Source organism: Aquarana catesbeiana, linkage group LG12, assembly GCF_042186555.1.
Source record: "Aquarana catesbeiana isolate 2022-GZ linkage group LG12, ASM4218655v1, whole genome shotgun sequence".
Classification (NCBI taxonomy): Eukaryota; Metazoa; Chordata; class Amphibia; order Anura; family Ranidae; genus Aquarana; species Aquarana catesbeiana.
In genome coordinates this window covers 185450585-185469165 of record NC_133335.1, presented here as the reverse complement: position 1 = coordinate 185469165, position 18581 = coordinate 185450585, and the positions used below count along the sequence as shown (strand labels likewise).

The 18581-nt window shown below is 41.2% G+C and overlaps 1 protein-coding gene across 1 annotated transcript in view; it reads left to right on the top strand.

Annotated features, from left to right (window-relative positions):
• The window catches only part of LOC141113280 (protein-glutamine gamma-glutamyltransferase 5-like), a 74801-nt gene that overhangs the window by 35390 nt on the left and 20830 nt on the right, over positions 1–18581 (top strand). Inside the window, exons 2-7 of the mRNA XM_073606307.1 lie at positions 1354–1533; positions 1701–1943; positions 8393–8511; positions 11887–12015; positions 15862–16039; positions 18353–18491. Coding sequence (XP_073462408.1) covers positions 1354–1533; positions 1701–1943; positions 8393–8511; positions 11887–12015; positions 15862–16039; positions 18353–18491 — 988 coding nt within the window. The remainder of the gene's footprint in view (positions 1–1353; positions 1534–1700; positions 1944–8392; positions 8512–11886; positions 12016–15861; positions 16040–18352; positions 18492–18581) is intronic.

The window sequence follows — 18581 nt, the reverse complement described above, 5'->3', positions numbered from 1 at the left end:
AAAACACTGTAAAAATAAAAGGTAAAATAAATAAGAAAAAATAATTTAACACATATGCGAGTAGCGCCCGCATATGAAAACGGTGTTCAAACCACACCATGTGAGATATCACCACGATCGGTAGAGCGAGAGCAATAATTCTAGCCCTAGATCTCCTCTGTAACCCAAAACATGCACCCTGTAGAATTTTTTAAACGTCGCCTATGGAGATTTTTAAGGGTAAAAGTTTGTCGCTATTCCAGGAGCGGATGCAATTTTGAAGCGTGACATGTTGGGTATCAATTTACTCGGCATAACATTATCTTTCACAATATAAAAAAATTGGGCTAACTTTACTGTTGTCTTATTTTCTAATTCAAAAAAGTATATTTTTTCCAAAAAAAGTGCGCTTGTAAGACCGCTGCGCAAATACGGTATGACAGAAAGTATTGCAACGATCGCCATTTTATTCTCTAGGGTGTTAGGAAAAAAATGTATAATGTTTGGGGGTTCTAAGTAATTTTCTAGCAAAAAAAAACAGTTTTTAACTTGTAAACAACACATCTAAAAAAGAGGCTCAGTCCTTAAGTGGTTAGAGAGCAATAGCACACAGAAATGAGGCCCGGAGGCAGTTTTTCCCACCCACCCTCCCTGTTTGTTGTCTTTGTGTGTTGTTTGTTTGTTTTCTTTTATTTCAGGTTATTGGATTTGGGTCGTCATAGCAGCTCTGTAACGGCGGTGTCCTTGGTCTTTGATGGTGGCAGATAACATATGTGATGGAAGTGGTGGGGGGCTCATCGGTGGTATGGGGTATTCCAGTGGAACTGATAGCTGGAATACGGTTATGGTTGCACTGCGGGAAAGGGGTTGTCTCCGAGCTGTGATACGCCTGCAGGCCTGGTACGGTAAAAAGGTCCCGCAGGTAATTGGTGGAAAATGTTAAGTTGGGGGTGCCGTCAAAGACCAGCAAGCTGTATGTTTAAAAAAGTTGCCGTTATAAACGTTATTTGGAAATTATTTAAGTTTTGGTAATAAAAGGCTGCTATGGCTATTTAAACTCCAAAAACTCATGTGTGGTCTTATCATTGGTGGGGCAGGGGAAAGTCTTTTGGGTAAGTTATGGGTAAAAATGGGGTTAGGATAAGTTTGTGATATCTTAACTACACTGGTCATGCAAAGATTGAAAAAAAATAAGTGAACACGGTATTGTATTTTAAAAAATGGCAGTTGGCTATGATATACATGCTTTAGAAAACTAAATGTTCAGTTAGGATTCAAATCAACTTTAGCTTTTTTACAGGATAAATTGTCTATGAACCCTGTGAACACATTAGTATCAGGCATTCTAAGTATGTTTATGTTTTCTTCTTCTAGTACTGGATGTGGCCTATACAGACTTTCAATACCAGAAAAACAACACCTTGCACCATACAATAGAATTTAGTGACAGGCGTCTTATCCTTCGCAGAGGACAGCCGTTTTCATTAGTCTTACACTTCAAAACAAAAGGATTTGATGAAGGAAAAGACAAAATTCTCTGCATTGCTGAGACAGGCAAGTGATTTCCCTCAAAGAAGCCATGAAGGCTCAGTAAAGTAAACAATAACATCCTATGGCAAATAAAAATGTATTATTACACCTTGACTAATACCGAGCTTTAACAATAAATCTTCTCTTTGATCCACCCTTCTTTGTATACTTTTACTGTTTTGTGTTATTAGGACCGTGGCCTGACCAGCCTTCTGGAACAAAAGTCATATTCCCCATAACAAAGGCATTAAACAGAAGAGCCTGGAGTGCAGCTCTGGAGTCCAGTGGATCCGAATCAGCGGTAATCGTCATCATGCCGTCACCCAATGCTATTATTGGACAATATACTTTAAAGGTTCAGCTTTCCAAGGGCAGTAAAGCCGCGGTTTATCAGCTAGGGACGTTTGTGCTGCTGTTCAACCCCTGGTGTGCAGGTATGTCAAAAGCATTTCAAGGAAACTTGTTTTTTTTTGTTTGTTTTTTACATAATTTTACTTTCCTTATTGTAATAGAATGTATAAACAACTGACTCCATCTTAGATTCTCTTCCATTTTACATAAAGTAGAAGAGAACTTTTCGTGTGTGTGAGTTTTGCCATAATCAGCTTAGACGTTTGCATAGAACCACACCCTATGACCGTGATGGTGAACCTTGGCACCCCAGATGTTTTGGAACTACATTTCCCATGATGCTCAACCACACTGAAGAGTGCGTGAGCATCATGGGAAATGTTGTTCCAAAACATCTGGGGTGCCAAGGTTTGCCATCACTGCCCTATGAGATACTGTGGTTAAGCCAAATTTGTGTCAGCAAGTCATCAGCTATTTCTTGTTATCTAGTCAAGCAGCCTAATGCCGCGTACACACGGTCGGAATTTCGGCCCGCAAAAGACAGATGAGAGTTTTTCATCAGAAAATATTACCGTGTGTATGCTCCATCGGTGTTTGCTGGCGAAATTCCAGTCAGCAAAAGAATGAGAGCATGCTCTCAATATTTCGGTCGTAAAAGTTCCTATCCGAAAAATGCGATCATCTGTGGCAATTCCGACGCGCAAAATCCCTACGCATGTTCGGAAACAATTCGAAGCATGCTCGGAAGCATTGAACGTCATTTTCTCGGCTCGTCATAGTGTTGTACGTCACCGCATTCTTGACGGTCGTAATTTCAGCGAACTTTTGCGTGACCGTGTGTATGCAAGCCAAGCTTGAGCGGAATCCCGTCGGAAAAGCCATCATATCTTTTTCCGACGAGGAAACCGATCGTGTGTACGCAGCATAACTCTTGATAAGAAAGTACTGAGTGTAAAGTTTGAATAACCCTTAGACATGTATTTTTACTGGTATATATACTATTGTTGTATTCAAATAAAGTCAGAGATCTTATGAACACACTCCAGCTTGTTCCCCGTGTCTCATGTGGTCTCTCACGGATCCAAGGATCCCGGTGGTCTGCCTGAATTAACCAAGGATGGTCGCCCAGAACCAGAATTCCTTTCACTTATGTACTAAAATATAATATTTAGCATTTTCTGTTTTTCTTTTAATCACGTAAAAAAAAAAAAATGCATATTAATATTGCATATTTACCACTTGCAGAGAGCAGGAGGAAAATGCTATACAAGAACACAAGCTTGCTGTAAGTTCTTTCTACAGATGCTGTGCTGGAAACAGCTAAATGATTTAGAGGAGGGGCACATCCTCCTTAATATGCCTAGGAGAGATGGGAGTGGCTAAATTGGGGCTATTTCACACTGGCGACCAGGGCGGCAGTTAAAAACAGCTGGCAGAGCCACTGTTTTTTATGCCCCCCTCCCCCCAGCCACCCACCAGAATTCTAACATTACAGCCTGACAGTGTTGTACACATGTCATGGGCTCGATGCCTTGCTTTGAAGCTGAAGCATTTCAAACTGCAGAGTTTGACAAGTGGCACCGCCTGTCAAATTCACCCATTGAGATCAACAGGTCCATAGAGATCAATAGGGCCACACTACAACCGCGAGTCAAACGCTTGGCTCACTGTTGCAGAGTGCTCTTGCAATGTAAAATTGCCAGTTGCTAATTAAAAAACAAGTAAAAAGAAATTAATAAACAGACATCAGAAGGAGGGCATAGCACCTCCAACGCCTGCCAGCTGTCTCTATACCACCCTCTGAAAAGCAATCCATGGTCTGCAAGCATTACTGCCTGTCTGATAGAGCCCTTAGTCAGTTTAAACAGATGGCCAAAAAGCATGCTGTCACTTAGAGAGTGAGTGTGGCATTATAGAGACAGCAGAAGCATGCTGATTCAGTGCCTCTTGTCAAACTAGTGTCAGGAGAAACAATGGATAAAAGACAACTGTTGTTCTGTATGAACCTAATTATAACAATGATTTAATTACTGATTAGAGCAACTACACCTATTGAACCAACAACCACACAGCAATAGCTGTGAAAAACCTCCAGAACATTCTAAACAAAGAGTCAGGTCCCAAGTCTTGAGCCTTTAGGAGGGTCAGACTGTGATAAGTGGGAGTAGAAAATACCCGGAATCAGTGGGAGTAAATAACCTACCCCGCTTGAAGGCAAGTGGTTGTTAAAAAAAATGTGCCAGGGTTGGTGGTCAGTGGTAGTAGAAAAATGCCCCTTTCGTGGTGTCAATGGGAGGAATAGTGCCTCATCATTTCTGTCAATGGAAAGGATCATTATTCCCCATTGTTGGCATCAGTGGGAAGAATAGTGCCCTATCATTGGTGTCAGTGGGAGGAATGGTGTTCCATCATTGGTGTTAGTGGAAGGAATAAGGCCCCATCATTGGTGTCAGTAGGAGGAATAGTGCCCCATCATTGGTGTCATTGGTAGGAGTAGTGCCCCATCATTGGTGTCAGTGGGAGGAATGGTGTCCCATCATTGGTGTCAGTGGGAGGAATGGTGTCCCATCATTGGTGTCAGTGGGAGTAATAGTGCTCCATCATTGGTGTCAGTGGGAGGGATACAGCCCCATCATTGTGTCAGTAAGAGGAATAGTGCCCCATCATTGGTGTCAGTGGGAGGAATGGTGTCCCATCATTGGTGTCAGTGGGAGGAATGGTGTCCCATCATTGGTGTCAGTGGGAGTAATAGTGCTCCATCATTGGTGTCAGTGGGAGGGATACAGCCCCATCATTGTGTCAGTAAGAGGAATAGTGCGCTCATCATTTCTGTCACTGGGAAGAATCATTATTCCCCATTGTTGTTGTCAGTCTGAATAATAATGCCCCATCATTGGTGTCAGTGGGAGGAATAGTTCCCCATCATTGGTGTCAGGGGGAGGAATAGTGCCCCATCATTGGTGTCAGGGGGAGGAATAATGCCCCTAAGACCAGTTAAAGGCCAGTTTGGGCTCTAGGCCCTTACAGAGTATAAAACATTTGGGAAAAAGTGCAGTTTGAGGATATCAAACTCTTGCCAAGTGCTTGCCGGCTATCCACACATGATTTTAGGTGTGGTTGCGTAAACAGTTTCTTGAGGTTTTTTACCTAACAGAGTATCATAACAGATTCATTAAAAATTAATGAAAAGGTGCAGTGATCATAACAACCAATCAAAATTGATTTGGCCTGCAATTATTAAAATCTGTGTCTGAGGTCATATGTATGGCATAGGTGCACTCAGCCTATTGCATTAGGGTGTACACCCCAAAGCTCAAACACATACAGTGGGGCAAAAAAATATTTAGTCAGCCACCAATTGTGCTCCCACTCCCACTTAAGTTCTCACACTTAAAAAGTGGAGGAGGCCTGTAATTGTCATCATAGGTATACCCAACTATGAGACAAAATGTGGAAACAAATCCAGACAATCACATTGTCTGATTTTTGAAAGAATTTATTTGCAAATTATGGTGGAAAACAAGTATTTTGTCACCTACAAATAAGCAATATTTCTGGCTCTCACAGACCTGTATCTTCTTCTTTAAGAGGCTCCTCTGTCCTCCACTCATTACCTGTATTAATGGCACCTGTTTGAACTTGTTATCAGTATAAAAGACACCTGTCCACAACCCCAAACAGTCACACTCCAAACTCCACTATGGTGAAGACTAAAGAGCTGTCGAAGGACACCAGAAACAAAATTGTAGAACTGCACCAGGCTGGGAAGACTGAATCTGCAATAGGCAAGCAGCTTGGTGTGAAGAAATCAACTGTGGGAGCAATAATTAGAAAATGGAAGACATACAAGACCACTGATAATCTCCCTCGATCTGTGGTCAAAAAAACCCTTTTGATCGATATATATTACAATACCAGCGCTATAATCACAATAATACACTAACCAACAATAGTGTCATAAACATAAATACAATTATACAGACGTGCTAATAAATTGGCAAAAATACAATTGAATTGCAATTGTCCACACTCTTGTGCATAAAACGGTTCAGTCCACAAAGCATCCATAGCAAAGTGAAATTTGTTCTTCTCATCACTATTTCACTACCGTGCAGTATATATATATATATATATATATATATATATATATATATATATATATATATATATATATATATATATATATATATATAAAATGGACTCTCAACCAGTTATTTAGACTCTTCGATATTAATGGGTCATATCAGGCAAGATGCAATATATGTAAAGGCTAACAGGTGTCTCTTTCCCTCCCACAAGTCAGCTGTTTAACATCCACCAGTCTTTGCTCTATTAAAGTGTTACTAAACCCACAACAGTAAAATCAGTCTGTAAATGCAGTAAAACATGCTTGTTATACTCACTGTGGAACCTAAGGGGTTAATCCTCCGCATTGTGTAAAACGGCTGTTTGATCCTGTCTTCTCTGATCTTCCCCTTTTTCCACTGTCCCCAATCCATCTCCTGATAGTACAGAGCCTTTGGAGTCACTCTGCACATGCTCAGTTTGATATATGTTGCTAGATAGTTTTTTTTGTTTTTTTTTTGGGGGGGGGGGGTGCATATGATCAGCACAGAGCCAATCAGCACTGTCCAAACAGAGGATCGGGAGTCATGCAGCCTCATAGGACAGTCAGAGTAGAATGAAAACTCCTCCTACAAGCTTTAACCAGGCACTGATAGAAGTCTTTTTTACTAAAAAATAATTACATGTCCATGTCCTGTGTGCTGTGAGAGACCAGGTACAGTGGCGTAGTGGGTAGCACTCTCGCCTAGCAGAAAGAAGGGTCGCTGGTTCGAATCCCAACCATGACACCACCTGCCTGGAGTTTGCATGTTCTCCCTGTGCCTGCGTGGGTTTCCTCCGGGTACTCCGGTTTCCTCCCACACTCCAAAGACATGCTGGTAGGTTAATTGGATCCTGTCTAAATTGTCCCTAGTATGTATGAATGTGAGTTAGGGACCTTAGATTGTAAGCTCCTTGAGGGTAGGGACTGATGTGAATGTACAATGTATATGTAAAGCGCTGCGTAAATTGACGGCGCTATATAAGTACCTGAAATAAATAAAAATAAAATAAATAAATATATTTCCGACGGAACCAATTCCTATCGGGAAAACCGATCGTCTGTATGCTGTTCCAACAGACCAAAAACGGCGCATGCTCTGAAGCAAGTACGAGATGGAAGCTACTGGATATTGAACTTCCTTTTTCAAGTCCCGTCATAAGTGTTGTAGGTCACCGCGTTCTTGACGGTCGGACTTTGGTCGGACTTTGGTTTGACCGTGTGTAGGCAAGACCGCTTGAATGGAATTCCGTCGGAGTTCCGTCGGAGAAACCTTTGGAGTTTATTCCGATGGCAAAACCGGTCGTGTGTACGCGGCATTAGTCATATTAAAAATGCGCATACATTGATCTAAAATGTAACCGCTATATCATCCACAGAAGTTGGTAAACATGGAGGATATCCCACTCCTGGTTTCCAGTCCAGCGTCTGACATCACTACCTCTGCATATTTCGTCACATGGACTTTATCAAGAGGATTTCCTGTGATCAATAGTCCACACTTAGGGGGTAGATTTCGATCAATATATAGATCAGATCATAAGTTATTGATCACATCTCTGTTTTTTCCATGCAATCTCCTAAACTAATCAATCAGAAGGGGATCACATTCTTGAACACAGTATTCCAATGTCACCAATGAATGAAAAATGATCAATCATTTTCCACCGTGCCTGGTCAACTTAGTTTGAACGTATCTGATCTAAATCAAATCTACATCAATCGAAAGGGAAGTTATGTCTACCGGATTATTTGCTGTTTCGATTGCTCTGTTAAATGCACCATTAAATCATTTTTATATCTGTTCGATACATGCAAAAAATACCTGTTGATCCTGCCAGAAATAATGTGAGTTAGTAACTTCCCATGTACTCTGCCAGTGCATTATTCTACTCAATTACGTTGTTCCCTGTAATCTCTGTGGACTTCAGATCCTGTTGCCTCTATGTAATGGAGAGGAGAAAGGAAAAGATTTGTAGTCCTATCCTAAGGTGACTGAGCTCTCTAGATAGAGTATGGGGAGTAAGCATTGTCACCCTAGGATGAGTTTTACTGGCAAGATGACCAGGTGAAAAAAAAGGCTTAAAAAAAGAAAACAAATGCAGCCACCACATCGAAGGACTGGTAAGATACAATACAGTAAATTACAGTTTTGAACTTGGGTTTAGATATGCTTTACAATAAAAGAAAAAACACAGTAGTAACTAAACTGAAATACATCACAAAAGTTCTCAATACCTTTACTTAAATTACTTCTGGTGAAACCTTGATGAGAATGCAAAAATCCAAAAATTACTGGATTAAGAAAATTACATGATCGTCTTGAAAACAGAATAATATAAATCGAGACAATTACGTATATATGATGGTACTTGTTTTAGTGTCTGCCAGAAATTTGTAAGTTTATGTCTTGTCTGAACTTGGCAGATGATGACGTCTTCTTGGAGAATGAACCCAAGCGACAGGAATATATCATTAATGACTACGGGTTTGTTTATCAAGGCAACCACAAATGGATTTCTTCTTGTCCATGGAACTTTGGGCAGGTATATGGTGTTGGTTTACTCTAAAAAATGGCTATTCTGCTGTTACTATTATATGTTCTAATACTAACACTCAAAGAAATATGAAACAACTTCCTTTATTGCACATTTTACTACTGAGCAGCAAATACTGTATATACTGCATTAGCAGAAATGGCAAGGTGGCATTGGAGTTTATTTACTAAAGGCAAATAGGTTGTTAACAGTGCAAGAAATTAGTGAATGTGGTAAAATGTCACTTTATCAGGAATACTCAATTGCATGCAAGGATAATAAAAAAATAAAAAACAGCAATTTTTCTGCACATGATTAAATGATGGAAGTCAGCAGGGCTTCAGCTCATTAACTTAGCTCTGGGCAAAATTCCCTTGCAAAGTGAACTGTCTATTTGCATTTAATAAATCAACCTCATTGTCTCTTTAAGGCCCAGCTCTGAGCTCTAGTCACATAACACGCAGGCTCCTTTTCTTCTTCATATCTTCTCCAATGGTGAGAATTCCTCAGAGATACAGAGCGTGGCGCTGACATGAAGACATCATAATCTAACAGATTCTTTTATCCACACTAACATCGTGGATGGACATATCTCCCCTGTCGGCTGTCAGAACACCAGAACAGTGCCTGCATTTGATTGGATGTAGGCACCGATCTATGTAACAAAAGTCCATTGAAAAATGCACTGCAGACACAACATGCAGTTCTGAGCCGGTACCATGGAGCTTGTGCCGCTCTCCACCAACTCAGCAGTCCCGTCACCTCACTCTCAGTGACAATGTTCTGTATGTTACTAATGGATGCAGGAAACACACTTCTCCATAACTCAGTGCTTGTTCTCCTCCTGGGGCCCCCTCTCCATCTCTCTCTGTGACTCCAGGCTAGGTCCCTAGGTACTCTGTGCCACGAGGTTGGTCCCAACCAACCGGCGTGGGGAACCGGTGACTAGTCAGGGGGACGAGCACAACACCCTTTCACCACTAGAGTATCGGTCACCCCTGCCATGTCACGTGTTTCCTGGCTGGTTGGCTGCTTTAGCAAGTGACACAAACATGGTAGTCCTTAGCAATGGCTATATAGCCTCCTTAGGACAGCTTCTCTGCTCGTTAGACCCATGTACCGTATCTTCTGTAACTTCTCACATGCCTTTGGATAAGCCCTGTTCTTTTGATACATGCACTCCTTGAGAGACTTCAGACCAGGTTATTTAGATAAACAATAAAGATCCTTTACTAAAGTAGTTAAATGAGACATTGGAGCAGTACTTGATAACATCTCCATCACATTTCTCACAAAGTTCTCTAGTGCCCCTTAATAGTGTCCCATGAGGTAGTCATACCTTAATTAAGTGGTACAGTCCATTAAAGTCCTTAGTAAGGCAAGAGTCCATAACTGGCAGTGAATCCATAACTAGTAGCATAAGTCCATGTAAGTCCATAGCCCCTGGAACCCAGAAGGGGTGGTAAAGTAGTCAAGTGGAGATTACATCCTCAGCAGCTCTTGCCTTTCTTCCCAGACAGAGAGCAGTTATCACTTTTCACCTAGATACAGATCCCCTTTTTAGACTTGCAGAGGGCAGTGCTCCTCAGAAAAGCCCAGAAAAGTCTGACTAGCAGAGTTAACCCTTATCTGCTTCTGCTGGGCAACACTAAGTAAACAATGCAGCTAACACAGCAGAACGTACATTTAAAGCAAAACTATAGGCAAAACTGTTCTTTTCATTTTCGATAGAGCAAGGAAGGGTTATAACCCCTGTTAGATTTTTTTTCGCCATCTGTGTCACATTGCGGAGATTTCCCTTCACTTCCTGTCCCATAGCTAAAACGGGGAGTGAGGGGAAATCCCCGCAAATTAGGGGAATTCCTTTGGGACCCCCAGGTCACCAGAACTAGAGTCCCTATTGGAAGTTTTTCCCTCTATTACGTTTCTGCAGACAACCCAAAATTTGGGATTTTCTTTTACTTTCAATGACAATGGCAAACAGGACAAATAGAGTGGATGAATTTCCTTGACAGTGGCACAGACAGTAATAAAAACAGACAGGGGTTCTAATCCAGGTCCACTCTATCCAAAATTTAAAAAAACGTCTTGCCTTTAGTTATGCTTTACCGGAAGGATTTGCCCCTTAATGACCAGGCCATTTTTTGCGACACGGCACTGCTTCACTTTAACTGACAATTGAGCGGTCTTGCGACGCTGTACCCAAACAACATTGACGTCCTTTTTTTCACACAAATAGAGCGTTATTTTGGTGGTATTTGATCACCTCTGCAGTTTTAATTTTTGCGCTATAAAGAAACAAAGAGCGCCAATTTTGAAAAAAAAAAATTTTTTACTGTTTGCTATAATACATATCCAAAAAAACGAATTTCTTTCTTTAGTTTAGGCCGATATATATTCTTCTATCTATTTTTGGTAAAAAAAAAAAAAGGCAATAGGCGTATATTGATTGGTTTGCGTAAAAGTTATCGCGTCTACAAACTACGGGATAGATTTAGGGACTTTTATTTTTTTGTTTTATTGTTTCTACTGGCTATGGCGGTGATCTGCAATTTTTAGCAGGACTGCGACATTGCGTCGGACAAATCTGACCCCAAATTACACTTTTTGGGGACCAGTGACATTATTACATTGATCAGTGCTATAAAGATGCACTGATCAATGTAAAAATTACACTGGCAGGGAAGGGGTTAACACTAGGGGGCGATCAAGGAGTTAACCGTGTTCCCTCAGCGTGTTCTAACTGTAGGTGGGGCGGGCTGTCGGGGACATGACAGAGATCACTGTTCCCAATCGCTGGGAACAGAAGATCTCTGTCATGTCACCAGGCAGAACGGGGAATCGCCTAGTTTACAGTTCCCCGTTCTGCCTCTTCTCACCACGATCGAGGATCGCCGGTGGACATCGAGTCCGCCCGTCCCGCGGTCACGCGCAGGGGAGCCAACCTGCCGCAATACAACTGCAGCGGGCGGTCCTTAAGCAGTTAATCAAGGAAATAATTACCACAACCAACACAGTAATACCTTATTTGGGTAATCTGTTTACACCCCTCTTCCCTATCATTGCCGATTAGCTGTTAGCCCCGGTTCACACTGCCGCGACTTGTCATGCAACTTGAGAGTTCAAAGTCTCATGACAAGTCTTGCCCCATTAAGTCACGTGACTTTGAAGCTGAGGCAGTGTGAACAAGGGCTTAACGAAAAGAAAGGTTACTGATCTATGTCCAGATTTTCAGCAAATGGGTAAAAAAAAAAATTTGCAAATGTAAAAAAAAAAAAAGGGAACCAGTAGGTCAGGTGCCATCATTAGCTCTCAGAATATTCTTTTATATTTATTATATGATGTTGCCCCATATACTAATATTAAGTCAATCTTTCATTATAGTTTGAAGAAGACATCTTGGATATCAGCTTAAAGCTGTTGGACAAGAATTTAAACTACCTGAAAGATGCTTTTAAGGATTTATCTTGTAGAAATAATGCAGTATACATAAGTCGAGTAGTGTGCGCCATGGTAAGTATACAATTTTAGTAAGTAAAGAGAACCAAAACCTTTCGATATGTAATCTATAACACTGCAATTTGAATTGCTCTGATTTTAAGTTTGTTAACCAGTGACATTATATAATGAACTTAAATTCTTGAGCAATGGTGCGCTTGTTCTATATGATGTAGTGTACATAAAGTGAAATGTAAATAAATAAAAAATTGATAGTGCAAATTTCCAACAATTGGTAATACGAAAAAAATTCAACATAAAAAAGTCAATATAAAAATGAGTGTTAATAAAGTGCTCCTCCACAGAATATAATGGTTGATTATGTGATCCGTGCCACCACTTCAATCACCAGGTGCAATGCCTGCTCACCTTAGGAGGCAACCCCCTTGGGTCAAACAAAGATCTCAGTAATATGTTCTAGGATCCCTTGAAGAAGTCACATGATCGGTGACGCAATGCATTGGGAAGAGTCGTTGACGTCACAATCTGGTGTCTCAGCTACACGGCTGTAGTGGTGAGGAGGAGAACAGTGTCTCCCTGATTTGCCTTACATATTAATATTTTATGTAATACGCAAGACGATAGACAAACATACAAAGGTTGCAAACTTTGGTGGGAATGCCCAAAACTCTCAGGTGGACAGGAAAAGAGTTGAAGATTATGGAAGGAAAATGTTGCTGTTTGTGCGTCCAAGATATAGTATATAGAAAGTCAGAGGCCGCTTTAGTCTACCAGCCCCCCACCTACAGTATCTCACAAAAGTGAGTACACCTCCCACATTTTTGTAAATATTTTATTATATCTTTTCATGTGACAACACTGAAGAAATGACACTTTTCTACAATGTAAAGTAGTGAGTGGACAGCTTGGATAACAGTGTAAATTTGCTGTCCCCTCAAAATAACTCAACACACAGCCATTAATAGCTAAACCGCTGGCAACAAAAGTGAGTAAACCCCTAAGTGAAAATGTCCAAATTTGGCCTAATTAGCCATTTTCCCTCCCGGGTGTCATGTGAAACGTTAGTGTTACAAGGTCTCAGGTGTGAATGGGGAGCAGATGTGTTAAATTTGGTATAATCACTCTCACTCTCTCATACTGGTCACTGGAAGTTCAGCATGGCATCTCATGGCAAATAACTCTCTGAGGATCTGAAAAAAAGAATTGTTGCTTTACATGAAGATGACTTAGACTATAAGAGGACTCGCCATGGTCGATCAAAGTAGTTGAGTGCATGTGATCAGCGTCATATCCAGAGGTTGTCTTTGGGAAATAGATGTATGAGTGTTGCCAGCATTGCTGCGGAGGTTGAAGGGGTGGGGGGGGGTCAGCCCGTCAATGCTCTGACCATACGCCACATGCTGCATCAAATTGGTCTGCATGGCTGTCATCCCAGAAGGAAGCCTCTTCTAAAGATGATACACAAGAAAGCCCGCAAACAGTTTGCTGAAGACAAGCAGACTAAGGACATGGATTACTGGAATCATGCTCTGTGGTCTAATGAGACCAAGATAAACTTATTTGGTTCAGATGGTGTCAAGCGTGTGTGGCGGCAATCAGGTGAGGAGTACAAAGACAAGTGTATCTTGCCTACAGTTAAGCATGGTGGTGGGAGTTTCATAGTCTGGGGCTGTTTGAGCGCTTCCTGCACTGGGGAGCTACAGTTCATTGAGGGAACCATCAATGCCAACATGTACTGTGACATACTGAAGCAGAGCATGATTCCCTCCCATCAGAAACTGGGCCGCAGGGCAGTATTCCAACATGATAACGACCCCAAACACACCTCCAAGAAGGCCATTACCTTGCTAAAGAAGCTGAGGGTAAAGGTGATGGTCTGGCCAAGCATGTCTCCAGACCTAAACCCTATTGAGCATCTGTGGGGCATCCTCAAATGGAAGGTGGAGGAGCGCAAGGTCTCTAACATCCACCAGCTCTGTGATGTCGTCAGGAGTGGAAGAGGACTCCAGTGGCAACCTGTGAAGCTCTGGTGAACTCCATGACCAAGAGGGTTAAGACAGTGCTGGTAAATAATGGTGGCCACACAAAATATTGACACTTTGGGCCCAATTTGGACATTTTCACTTAGGGGTGTACTCACTTTTGTTGCCAGCGGTTTAGACATAAATGGCTGTGTGTTGAGTTATTTTGAGAGGGCAAATTTACACTGTTATACAAGCTGTACCCTCACTACTTTACATTGTAGCAAAGTGTAATTTCTTCAGTGTAGTCACATGAAAAGATATAATAAAATATTTACAAAAATGTGAGTGGTATACTCACTTTTGTGAGATACTGTATAACTGACATAGCATTTTTCAGTGGACACTTAAAGCCAAACTCCAGGTATTGCTAACATTTCACCTTGCAGTGCCACGCAGTCCCTGCTTCCCCCACGGTGCATGGGTTTTAATGTTTGTTTTGTTTAGAGCAGGAGTCTCCAAACTTTTCAAACAAAACAAACAAAGGGCCACTTTATTGTCCTTCAGACTTTAGGAGGGCTGGATTGTGGTGAAAATTTCACGAGCCCAGCATCAGTGAGAATAAATATGGCCTCAGGGTTGGTGGTCACTAGGAGGAGGAGTATTCCCCCTATTAGTAGGGGGAATAGTATTCCATCATTGGTATCGGTGGAAGATATAGTGCTCCATTATTGGTATCTGTGGGAGGAATAGTGCCTCATATCAGTGGGAGGAATTTTGCTCCAAGGGCCAGATAAAGGCTAGCAAAGGGCCACATCTGGCCCTCGGGCCGCAGTTTGGAGACCCTTGGTTTAGAGGTAAGGGATAAGGTACAATACTTATATTATCCCTTGCTTCTGCAGATTTTCTTTTCTCCAGACAACCTGTCCTCTGAAGCCACTCCTCTGTAGCACAGCCAGTCACAGCTCTTTGACATCATCACATACAATGAAGGACCACCTTCCCACATCCCTGGCTCTCCCACATCCCGGGAGCCTTGGAATTAAGTGTTGGCTGCTGCGGGAGCAAGGAAAAGGGTATGGGCGGTAGTGTCTACCGTCCTGTGAAAAATGCTCTGTGGTCGATATTCAGAGGGCAGTAGAGCAGCGGCTGCCAGGCATTTATGAGGACAATCAAGTCACCTCCTGAATGTCTTTTTTTATGTCAAAGGGGATTTTTATTAAAATACCGCATTACAACTGCAAGCCAAGCATTTGGCTCACAATGTCAGAACAATCCCAGTTTACCTTAATAGGCCCCTTTGAAAGGCAGTGCCACCTGTCAAGCTGTGCAAGCCAAGTTAAAATTACCATGGCCGCATCATGTGTAAAGCCCATCTGGAATCAATAGCAGAATTTAGCTGTGCAGTCAGGTGGTGGTTAAATTCTGGCTCAACCACATGTGTTTACCATCCTCTGGCTGCTCATGTGAAAGAGCCCTTAGTATTGTGCTTCTTGCAAATCAACTAGACCAGGGGTCTCAAAGTGGCGGCCCTCCAGCTGTTGCGGAACTATAAGTCCCATCATGCCTCTGCCTGAGGTAGTCATGCTTGTAACTGTCAGCCTTGCAATGCCTCATGGGACTTGAAGTTTTGCAACAGCTGGAGGGCCGTCAGTTTGATACCCCTGAACTAGACAAAATGAGCACTAAACCCTTGCAGTGGAAGGGAGATACCCAGAGGTACCTGGTGTTCAGCTTTGGAAAGTTGATTCTGATACCCCAACGTGGCTCAGAAGCTGTTTATACTCAGAAGCTGTTAATGCTTCAAAAGGTTAATACAAAATGTATTAACCTATATAAAATGTGTTCAGAAAATATGCACTATTTATGTATTTGTTTCAGATTGTGGCTGGTATATTCTTTACTGTTTTGCAATGAGTATTGTTTTTCTAATATTTAGATTAACTCTAATGATGATAATGGAGTCCTTCAAGGAAACTGGAGTGAGGATTACGAAAATGGTACCAATCCTTCCTCATGGAATGGGAGTATTGCCATTTTAAGACAATGGTATAAAGCAGACTGCCACCCAGTCAAATATGGTCAGTGCTGGGTCTTTGCGGCAGTCATGTGCACAGGTAATGGAGCTGTACTCTATATTCATAAAACTGGCTTTTACATTTATGCCAATACATACATACATACATACATACATACATTTATAGCAATACATTTATAGTATTCCATTTATAGCAGAACATCACTGCATCTGAGCACCACAAACCAAAAAAGCTATTTAATTTTTTTTGTATTATTCAAAGCAAACTCACCCATCCATCCAATTCTCCATGCTTTATTTTGCTGAGCAATCAAACACCCCCATAGCATGTCTGGCAGTGGCCATCTTGAGTGAGTGCAGATGATTCATGTAGCATTTACCTCCCTTTAGCTCAGGCATGCAGGCAGAAGGGTGTGCTTAGCTGAGAAAACCATCCTCCCCTCCTGATGACTCCTGGGGTGCATGACATCATTTGACTAGGCCTGGAAACCAGGAAGTAACTAAAAAAATGTAAAATAAAATGTTTTAAAAAAGTAAATATAATATATCTTCCTATGTATTTACTAATGCTAACAGCATAAGGATTCAAAATAGTCAATGTTGATTGAGAGAACGAAGTTCCACTTTAAGGATATCACAAGCTTTGGGGCTTTCAGACACCCAATGTAAGAAGGCTATTAATGGGAGATAACTTCATTACCAGATTCTAAGTGAAGAAATGAAAAGCTTGGTCAAGTAAAAACTGTTAAAATAAATACGGTAGTCTGAAATTGAAACTCAAACAAATTGGGTGTAATTATTTTACAATGTACCTTCAATTCCAAAAACCACAGCAGTCTTTTTTTCAAGAGGGTGACCTTCTTTTCTATGAAGAAAAAACACACTAACATTTTTCAACAATTCCATGTTTGCAAGTTCTTATTTCTTCCCACAAGGATGTCCTTCACTGCCTAAGTATCATAAGTAAGGATGAGCTTGGATTTAGTCCAGATCTGTCAATGTCACAGGCATCCCCAGCCCTGTGTACAGGTATAGATGTGGTGTAGGGAATGCCCTGGCCACAGTTGATTGGGCTGGAGTGACAGCTTTCTTCTGGGTTTAATCTGAGCCCAAGCTTGGACCAAGTTCTTTCTACCTTGTACCGTTTGCAAAATCATCCCAAGTAACCTTTCTGACATACTGTAACCATCTCGATCTAAAGGCATACTCCTTACTATAGTAACCCCAAATTTTTGGATAGAGCAGGAAATAGCTAGAATCTCTATTTCATTTACAGTGGTCTCCATGGTAAGACATTAGGGTAAGTCCATCCAACAGGGACACAGACATCAGTAAAACAACTTTAACTATATTGGAGGGGGGTTAAAACCTTTGTCAGGTTTTGATACTGTCCCTCTGGGGACATTTTTCCTAATTTTCAATCACAGAGACAGCAGTTCATGAAACAAGGCACATTCCCCTAGCATATACATAGACAGCAATAAAAACCTAAAGGGAGGTTCTAATTTGACAATCTTCAAACTTTTAAACAAAGGGCAACTTCAATATTCCTCAGATTCTAGGGGAGTCAGACTGTGGTCAGCTGGAGTAAAAAAAATGGCTTAGCACCTGTGGGAAGAAGTGCCCATTCGTTGGTGTCATTGGGAGGAATAGTACTCCATTGTTGGTGTTAGTGGGAGGAATAGTGCCTCATCTGTAGTATCAGTGGGAGAAATAGTGTTCTATCGTTGGTGTCAGTGGAAGAAATAGTACTCCATTGTCGGTGTCAGAAGCAGGAATTGTGCCTCATCATTGCCATCATTGGGTGGAAAAGTGCTCCATCGTTACTGTCTCCAAGGTAGTCCCCAAGGGCCAGTTGTAGGCAAGTATAGGGTTGCAGTTTTGGAACCACTGTTTTAACACTTCCCTTTTCCTTTACAAAAAAAGTGTTTTACTGAAGTCTGTATCTCCGCTATGTCTGATATAGTATATACTGATGAAACAATCTCTCCTCACATCCCTCCCAGATGACCACAGTAAAAACCTAATAGAGGTTCCAACCCTATCCAAAATGTATATTGGTGTTCCACTTTACACACTTTTGAATAAAGAATCATTAAACTCCTGCAAACATTTTGTTTTAACTCCACTGTGGTACTAGAATAGGATGACTATAAGGAATAAAGTTCTCTGTCTTTCAATCCATGGACAATCTTAGCTGTCCAGTCAACAACTTGTGTTCAAAAATAATTTCCAATATATATATATATATTGGATATATATACAATGTCTAGCAATATAAATGACATCATCATCATTATCAAGGTATTTTTAGATAAGCACCTGCTGATATTCAAGGGCACTAGACATATTTTTTACAGTACCTTAGTTGTTCTCTTGTTTTTTTTTTCAGTAATGAGATGTTTAGGAATTCCAAGTCGGGTTGTAACCAACTTCAATTCTGCTCATGATACCAACAGTAATCTTGTTATTGATGAATATTATGATTCAAGTGGCAAAAAGCTTCCTCGGGAAAGTCATGACAGCATTTGGTAAGACACTTATCATAGAAGTGCACATACCATTTAGGAATCTTTTTTAAATCAAAACTTTTTTATTAATAAATTGCTCTTTCAATGCAT